The 9,184-nt window shown below is 50.1% G+C and overlaps 1 protein-coding gene across 1 annotated transcript in view; it reads right to left on the bottom strand.

Annotated features, from left to right (window-relative positions):
- Positions 1 to 7,982: 7,982 nt before the first annotated feature.
- The window catches only part of ANO2 (anoctamin 2), a 324,331-nt gene continuing 323,129 nt past the window's right edge, over positions 7,983 to 9,184 (bottom strand). The window contains exon 25 of the mRNA XM_065923366.1: positions 7,983 to 8,753. Within this exon, the coding sequence (XP_065779438.1) occupies positions 8,481 to 8,753 (273 nt within the window). The 3' untranslated portion in view covers positions 7,983 to 8,480. The remainder of the gene's footprint in view (positions 8,754 to 9,184) is intronic.

Genomic DNA, 9,184 nt, shown 5'->3' with positions numbered 1-9,184 from the left:
GAAGTATTGGGGTGGCCTGAGAATACTTTTGGTTGGGTGACTTGGGGGGAGCAGTGGTTATTTGTTATTGAGGACAAAATTATTTTAATATTACAGCACTCTACTCAGTATACTATACTCAGAACTATACTCAGAGAACTATACTCAGTATTTTGTAATAACCTATAAGGGAAAAGAATATGAAAAGAATATATATATGTGTGTGTGTGTATATATATATAATTGAATTACTTTGCTGTACATCTGAAACTAACATGACATAGTAAATCAACTATAATTCCATTTTTTAAAAAGCATTCAAAAAATAAAGCTGATTATATCACAGAATAAAAAAAGGTTTATACAAGAGTTTTAGCCACATTTTAAAACACTTTGCCCCGTTCCCATGCCCCAAGTTTGTTACGATTACCAGCAAAGCTGAGTTTATCCCTTTCTATGAATTGCCTGTTTGTATCTTTGGCCGCGATAGTTCTCCTGAGGAGAGAAATGCTACCGTCACTTGAGTTTCTTTTTCATTAAATGAACAAACAATAAAAAGTAATTTTCACTATTTTCGTCCCCGGCCTGGCTTTTTTTTTTTTCTTTCTTTTTTCTCTTTTTTGCCGTACAGCACTGGGGATGATCTTAGTTCCCCAACCAAGGATGGAACCCGTGCTTCCTGCAATGGGAGCACAGAGTCTAACCACTGGACCAGAGAAGTCCCAGCTCTGGTTCTCTGTGCTAAAGCTGAGGCAACTGAGGCAATGGGGTCTGGAGAGGGGAGGGCCGTGGCTGGTCACTCTCACTTTCTGATGAACGCCTCCTTGCTGACCCATCTTCTCACTAACCAGCAGGTGCATCGGCCTTCCCTCCCCATCCTCTCACCCCTGGTAGTGATGAGTCTGAGGCAGGGACTGTGTCAGGCTTTGGGTCCTGAGGCCTGGGGACGCATGTCCATTTCCCCTGAAGTCAAGCCCACGAGTGAGTGTGTGTACATTTCCGCGGGGTGAGTACTGGAACATTGGGCCTGCCAGTCACAGGCAGAGCTGCAGTGGCTCGGCGATGGAAGAGTGAAGACCCTGGGCTGAGAGAGGACTGGATCCATGAAATACAGTAGGAAGGGAAGGCTGGCTAGTCAAGGTGTGCGGCTGTGGGTGGGAACCAGAGATCAGGTGTAAGACCAAGGGGTTCCAGGCAGCAAACCAGAAATGAGCAACCAGATGTAGCAAAAGCCCGGAAAAGGAACACAGAAATACAGAAGAGATGATGATGAATAAGTTCAGCAAAACAGAGAGTTTATATAATTAAATAATTGGCGAGAAGACTTGGGGAAACAATCGATGGCAGTCTGGCATAGAATAGTATGACCTTCCGGACAGACCAGATTTCACCTTTGGCTCATGAGTGCACTCTGTGTCCTTGAACGGCTTGGAGAATGACTTAGTTAGAACACCAAGCTTCCTGCTGGAACATATCCCCTCAGCATCACATGAAAGATTCCATCCCCACAGGGCTGGCCCCAAACAGACAGCTGGGGGCTGTACCTTCTCTTTATCCATTGAGAGGTGGGGTCCCAGGCTCGGGGGCCAGGAGGTGCAGCCTCCTCCTTACTGAGGGGAGACAGAGCTTTTCCTAGCCCCACGCTCCTCTGTGTGACAGTGTTAGCCCCACAGCCCCATCCTTCCCACCAGCACTGCCCTCTGAGGTTAGAGCTCTGAGTTCAGGGAAGGCTGCACAGAGCTTTCCTTCTGGGTACCCACCCCAGAGACTGCCCAGAACAGAGGGAGTGTGGGAGCTTCTGCAGCTTGAGAGGTGAATGCTTTGATTCAGCTTGGTTTGGAGGAAGGAAGTGAATTGATTCTCCTTGACACTCAGAGATCTGCCCCCCAACTCATAATCCCAAGTCGATATCATGGACTATAGCCTGCCAGGCTCCTCCATCCATGGGATTCTCCAGGCAAGAATACCGGAGTGGGTTGCCACACTCTCCTCCAGGGAATCTTCCCAACCCAGGGATCGAACCCTGGTCTCTTGTGTTTCCTGTATTGGCAGGCAGATCCTTTACCACTAGTGCCAGAGGGAACTGGCTTCATGCAAAGACCTGGGAGTTCTGAGAAGGGCCTGAGTTTGATACTTGTGCGGTGAGCAAGAGGGCCCTGGGGGATAACCGTGGCACCCAAGTGTGGGATACAACTTTGCTGTAGTCAGAAATAGGTCGGGGACTTCCCTGGTGGTCCAGTGGTTGAGAATCTGTCTGCCAATGCAGAGGACACAGGTTCAATCCCTGGTCCGGGAAGATGCTGTGGAGCAACTAAGCCCATATGCCACAACTACTGAGCCCTTGACCTACAAGTGCTGAGCCCTTGAACTGCAGCTACTGAAGCCCTCGAGCCCTATAGCCCTGTTCCCCAACAAGAGAAGCTACCACAACGAGAAGCCTCTGCAGTATAACTAGAACATAGTCCTCACTCACCACAACTAGAGTAGTCCTCACTCACCGCAAATAGAAAAGGCCCACTAGAAGACCCAGTGTGTCAAAAATAAATAAATAAGAAGCCACTTCAGCAAGGGCACTGATGTTCAGTGGCACAAAAGACTCTCATGGCACAGTGTGACGCCAGCCAAAGAAGATGGCATACCCCCGTGGTCTTCTCAGGTGGTCTCCAGAAGGCCCCTTGGGATGAGTCGGTCCTGGGGAACCTGGAGGAACCCAAGGCAGGAGGAGACACCGATGGCCTCTTGGTTCAGCTTTACTAACAGTCATGTGGGCACTCAAGTGACTCACAGGAAAAAGAGGGCTTGCAATCTGAGCTGGTGGTATGGCTCCCACGGCTTCTGCGTGAGGTGGGAATCAAGTCACTTCCCAGGAGGTTGTGAGGATTAAAGACGGTGAAGAGTGTGCACCTCTTAGTGGAGGAACTGGCCCCCACTAATCTCTCTGTGAGTGGCAACAGTCCTCATGTCATTACTAGTCCGGTACGTCCCCTACATTCGAACTTGCAAGATGTGAACGCTTAAAGATGCAAACGTGCATCCCGTCAACGTCTGAAGTGAGTGAAATGGCAGCTTACCCTCCGTCTCCTGTCGCTGATGATCTTTCAGCTCTACCGTCTCCTAACTCCTCTCCTTCCTCCGGTCAGTAACTCTTGTCGCCTGGTCACTCGATGCCAGCCCCTGTGTGCCAGATGTTGTACTGTACTATCATACTTTTCATGGTACAGTACTATAAGATTTAAAATGTTTTCTTTACTTTCTGTGTTTGTTTTTTAAGTGAAAAGTATTATAACCCTATTACAGTGCAGTGTTATATAGCCAACTGTGTTAGTTGAGTACCTAGGCTAAATTTGTTGGACTTATGAAAAAAACTGGACTTACGAACACACTCTTGTTCATAGGTACGGGACTTTGTGTATTATCCGCATCACTGGCCTGACTCCATGGGCCTCCAGGAGAGCACCCAGGGGCAGTGAACCTCTAAGGGAGGTGTCATATCCAAGAAACAGAAGCCTGCACCCCAGCACTGGAGTCCTAACAGCTTGTGTGAACTCCATGTTTCAGTTGCAATGAATCTCAAAACAGGGCTGATGATGAAAGGTTCATGATAGTGAAGTCAGCGAAATCTTAGCTCCAAGGACCCTCCCAAGGGAGCCCAGTACAATAAGGATAGACAGAGCATAGAGGTCAATCTGCTTTCAAAATGTCTGAGACATTTTTTTCCAAACTTAGAGCTTATCTATGAAAAAAATTTGATAAATGCTTTCCCAAATTTGACCATCACCTTAAAATTCACAAGAAATGACCAACAATGAGTTGTGGAACTAAAACAAAATGTTTTAAGTGTCTATCTAAAATAAAAGGTTCAATGTAGATCAGACTTGCTAGAGGAAAAGACTGGATTCCTTTCTCTTCTCCTTATTGGAAATATTGGTGGTTGTTCAGTTGCTCAGTCATATCTGACTCTTTGCAACGCTATGGACTGCAACACTCCAGGTCTCCCTGTTCCTCACTGTCTCCCAGAGTTTGCTCAAATTCATGTCTATTGAGCCGGTGATGCTATCCAACCATCTCAACATCTGCTGCCTTCTTCTTTTGCCTTCAATCTTTCCCAGCATCAGTGGGTCATCAGCCAACTCATTGGAAAAGACCCTGATGCTGGGAACTATTGGTATGAAAAGACAATTAAAGAACCTTAAACCAACAGTGTGGAGGGACCAGGATTGTAATATTATAAGGACGAGTGAGTCCATTAATTAAAAAATGAAATTATTTGCTATGGCTTTTGTTGTGTTTCTGGAGTTAGCCTTAAAAAATGTGTATTTTGCTGCAATGTGCCTTTTCATACTAGATAAATATTCACCTTGGTAACTAATTTTATTTCTTAATTTGGGGTATTTTTTTCTTAAAGAGAGTTCCTAAAATCATAGAAGCTTTTAGCCCCATGAAGCTAGGATTGGTCAATGTTAATAACACCATCTACTTTTAAAAAAATTTATTTACTATCATTTCTATTGTTTTACTTATATTTATTTTTGGCTGCACTGGGTCTTCTTCGCCACAAGCAGGCATTCTCTAGTTGTGACGAGTGGGGGCTATTCCTTTAGTCACGGTGAGCAGGCTTCTCATTGCAGTGACTTCTCTTGGTGCAAAACATGGACTCTAGGGTGTTCAGGCTCAGTAGATGTGGCGCACAGGCTGAGTTGCCCTGGGACATGTGGGATCCTCCCAGACTGGAAATCGAACCCGTGTTCCCTGCATTGGCAAGCGGATACTTAACCACTGGACCACCAGGGAAATCCATCACCATCTACTTTCGACATAATGATCTGAAAAAGTACTCTACCTATGTTGCCCAGCTATGTGGAGAGGAGCTTCCGGGGGATTTCTGGAAGGAGACAGGGGCCACTGAGAAGACAGATAAAGCAGGAAAAGTCTCATGAAAAGACAGTGGGCAAGAAACTGCAGCAAGAAGCAAAGATTGGAAGGACGTAAGTGGAGTCAAGTCTGGGGTTGACAGCTGAGACAACCCAGTTTAAAGCTGAGAGATACACTGAGAAAAATTTCCGAGCACGCTGTGGGAAGGTGGGCCAGGGAAGAGGGTCAATGAGGCCTATGTAGGGGCCTCATCCGTTTCCCCGCTCAGACCAGGCAGATGTGGTTCCTGATAGAAGCTGACACACACTTCCCTGAGGAATTCGAGGCAGGCCAACCAGAGCTGGGGGAAACTCAGAGCAGCTTATGATATGGGATCCGAGTCAAAAGCCTGCCTGTTCCCCTTATGGTCTGCGGCTTCACCCCCCTAATTGAAGAAGACATCCGGGCTGGGAAGCCCCTGGCCTCTGTTAGAAAGTGAGAGAAAGAAGCTTCATGAAACACGAAGGTCCCTGAACTCATATGTAGAGCTGTCTTTTGGCATCCCCATCTGGCTTTCACCTTGCACTTCCTTTCTGCAGGGAGAGCTGCAAGAACCGCTGAGGCGGGAAGGGTCGGCGGGATCCGCAGTGTCTGGGTGAGAGTCTGTCTTCCCGACTGGTCCTGAAGGGAGGTGGCTCCGGGGTACTGCCATCCACTGCTTTGCAGGAGACAGGGCAGAGGAGGAAGAGGAGTCGGGGGTGGGGGGGGCAGGGCTGGGGGGAGCCAGGTGTGCAGACAGGGCTGCCTGGTGAAGAAGCATCTGCTCCGTTTTGCAGAAGTTGTGGCTCAACCTTGGAGGGTGGGCTCTGCTCTCTGGCGCCCTCTGCTGTGGTTGAGCCCAGCAGATACCCCCGTGGGAGGGGGCAGGAGTGGAAATTTCCCTGGAGAAGGAAATGGCAACCCACTCCAGTACTCTTGCCTAGAAAATGGCAAAGACACCAGACAGAGAAGCCTGGTGTCCATGTGTTCACAAAGAGTCAGACATGACTGAGCGACTTACTATCTATCTATCTACCTAGGATGAGGGTTTCTCCAATGGCTCAGTGGTAAAGAATCTGCCTGCAATGCAGGAGTTGCAGGAGACACTGGTTCGATCCCAGGGTTGGGAAGATCCCCTGGAGGGGAGCTAGGCAATCCACTCCAATATTCGTGCCTGGGAAATCCCATGGACAGAGCATCCTGGTGGGCTATCGTCCACAGAGTCGCAACAAGTCGGACATAATGGAAGCAACTTAGCACACACACATGCAGGTAGCTGGGCTGAGGACTTCCCAGGTGGCTCAGTGGTGAAGAATCCACCTACAATGCAGACATGTGTTCGATCCCTGGGTTGGGAAGATGCCCAGCAGCAGAAATTGACAACCCACTCCAGTAATCTTGCGGAAGATATCCCATGGGAAGAGGAGCCTGGAGGGCTGCAATCCTTGGGGTTGCTCAGGAGGACACAGATGAGCACTCATGTACCGTACCTGGATTTGAGAGAGCTAGGAGACCTGAGATGCAGCTGGCCAGGGTCGGGATGTAAAGGGTGAGTAGACTGGTTTCAAGGAAGGTAAGCTGAGTTATCCACACTGGTCCATACTCTTTATGAGTGCCATGCTATGGGGAGTCCGCAGAACTATACTTGTTAGGGTGGGAATGGATGTCAGCGGTACCCAGTTCAACCTCATTAACCAGCAAGACGGTATCGCAGAAAACACACACTTCAGCTCATAGACTTAGAGAACAAACTTATGGTTGCCAGGTGGGGAGGATCGGGGGAAGGCATGGCTAGGGAGTTTGGATGGGACATGTACACACTGCTATATTAAAAATGGATCCCCAGCAAGGACCTACTATACAGAACATGGAACTCTGCTCAATGTCATGTGGCAGCCTGGATGGGAGCGGTGTTGGGGGAGAATGGATACATATATAGTCCCTTTGCTGTCCATCTAAAACTATCACAACATTGTTAATCAGCTATACTCCACTATAAAATTAAAAGTTGAAGAAAAAACACACTGCAGGAAAAGGTCCAGCCTTCAGCGGCATAGGAACTGCAAGAGAGGAAGGTGACAGAGCGCTGGGGGAGTCTCCACCGCCTTCCAGATTATCCATGATAGATTCAGATAAGAGTTTAGACGCTGCTGGACTCCTGTGCTGTAGACTATAATTGGTGGAGAAGGAAATGGCGACCCACTCCGGTATTCTTGCCTAGAGAATCCTGTGGACGGAGGAGCCTGGTGGGCTGTTGTCTATAGGGTCGCACAGAGTCGGACACGACTGAAGCGACTTAGCAGCAGCAGCAGACTATAAATGGATGGAGGGGTGTGTGTCCAGGACCAACATGTTCCTAACGTATAGAGGACTTGGACAAGGAGATAAAATGTTGAAAAAAGATGGTGGGCGTGAAAATAAAAAACTGGAAAACCAATCTAAACCTTCGGCGTGTCAGAGTAACCAAAGCCTGCCAGGAGGGTGTGACCTTCCTGACAGCTCCCATTGTGACTGAGTTGGACGCCGGCCACGCTGACCTGCACGGAACTGGGGCCAGGCCCCCTGAGAGGAAGAGCACAATCGACTGTGGGCAGCTGGTGGGCAGAGGTGTGTGAGAGGCGATGGTCGGTGATGCTGGCCTTTGCTTCCAACTGCACTTGAAAATCTCCCAATAGCGTTAGCTGTGCAAGATGTTATCTCTGGACCTTTGTGGGTTCCTCGTTAATTCATACATAAAATGGCAAACCCCTCCTTCCGTGCCCTCCCTCCCTATTTCCTGTCTCCCTTGTTCTATTTTATGTTTCTTATTAAGTCTGAAACGCTGCACATACGTCAGCTCACTGTCTGTCTCTCCCAGAACGCGGCTCCATGCATTCTGTCTCTTCTCCTCTTCTGGATCGCTAGTCTGAGAACCATGTTTGCACACAGCAGGGGCTCCGTAAATACCAGTGCAGAGTAAGCGAGACAGAACCGAAGACAAGGAGATGCATCTTTATAAAGAATGTCTCAGTTTATTACTTTAAACTTGAACCTGCATAAAAGGATGGTTAGTTGCACTGAGCTCAAAGCATCCCCGGGACATGGGCTGGAGACAAGCCCAGAGCTGGACCTTGGCTCCTCAGTTGGGTCCAGAGGCCACAGCCATCAGCCCAGGAGCTTCAGCTGCATCCACTGAGGCTGTGGCGGTGACGCAGAGGGTTTTCTCGGGGTGATGCTGGGAAGGGAGGTGAGATCACTTATGATGGGGTGGAAACAGGGCCTGGACTGTGCTGCTCATAGCCCACGGCCACCAAAATGCGGGGAGGGGACCTGGGTGAGGGGCAGAGCATGGGGCAGGCTCAGGGTGCCTGGGACCCTGGGCTGGAAAGACCCCGTTCTTTCACTGATGGATGCAAAAGGGGGTACCAACCCCCCAAGGGATACAGTTCAAAAGAGGACCTAAAAGAAACCCAAGCTGAAGCTTCTGAGAAGCAGCATCATTCCCTTTCCTCTTGTGCACATCCTCCGCCTCCTCTCTCAAATCTCTGTCTTCATGACCCTGCGGAAGGACGGACACCCCGCCGTGTGGGCACACAGCCCCGTGCTGATCTCTGCTGCCCCCGCGCCCCGGCTCACACGCTGGTGTGCTGGGACCCGGAGGACACGCTGCTGCCTGGCTGGCTCCGGCCCGAGGGCGCTGGGCTGGCTGCTGGGCTCCTCCTGCTGTGGCGGCCGGTGCTCTGGCTCCTCTGGGCCGGCTCCTCCGTCAGCCTGAGCTTCTCGTGCTCCTCTTTCAGGAAGAAGTCCACAAACAGGCTCTTCTCCCTCTTGATCTGGTCGCTGATGTCTGTGGGGATGTCAGGGATCATCCAGTCCACGAGGACACTCAGGAACATCACCAGGTTCTGGGAGAGTTGGGGGAGGGGGTGAGAGGAGAGGCCCCAGCTGGAGGGTTCCGACCTGGGGTGGGTGGGCGGTGGTGATGACACAGACCCAGACCCGGGGGCAGGGGGCTCTAGGTTCCTCTGGCTCCTTGGCTGATCTCAGCCATCGGACGAGCATCATGGTCCCTCGGGGCCCGCAGGAGACGGTAGAGCAGTGACAGGGCCCCCCCTCCCATGCACGCCTGACAGCATCATGTGTGCAAAAGTCGCTCAGTCGTGTCTGACTGTTTGCGACCCCATGGACTATACAGTCCATGGAATTCTCCAGGCCAGAACACTGGAGTGGATAGCCTTTCCCTTCTTAGCCATGCCTCTCTGCCTCCTCCACTCTTCCTCTCACTGTCTGCCTCTCACCCCCCATGTCTTGTTCTTGCCTCCAGGCCTCCAGATCC

This window comes from Muntiacus reevesi, chromosome 1 (genome assembly GCF_963930625.1).
Source record: "Muntiacus reevesi chromosome 1, mMunRee1.1, whole genome shotgun sequence".
Classification (NCBI taxonomy): domain Eukaryota; kingdom Metazoa; phylum Chordata; class Mammalia; order Artiodactyla; family Cervidae; genus Muntiacus; species Muntiacus reevesi.
Note: the sequence above shows the minus strand (reverse complement) of the source record. Positions and strands in the feature narration are given on the sequence as shown.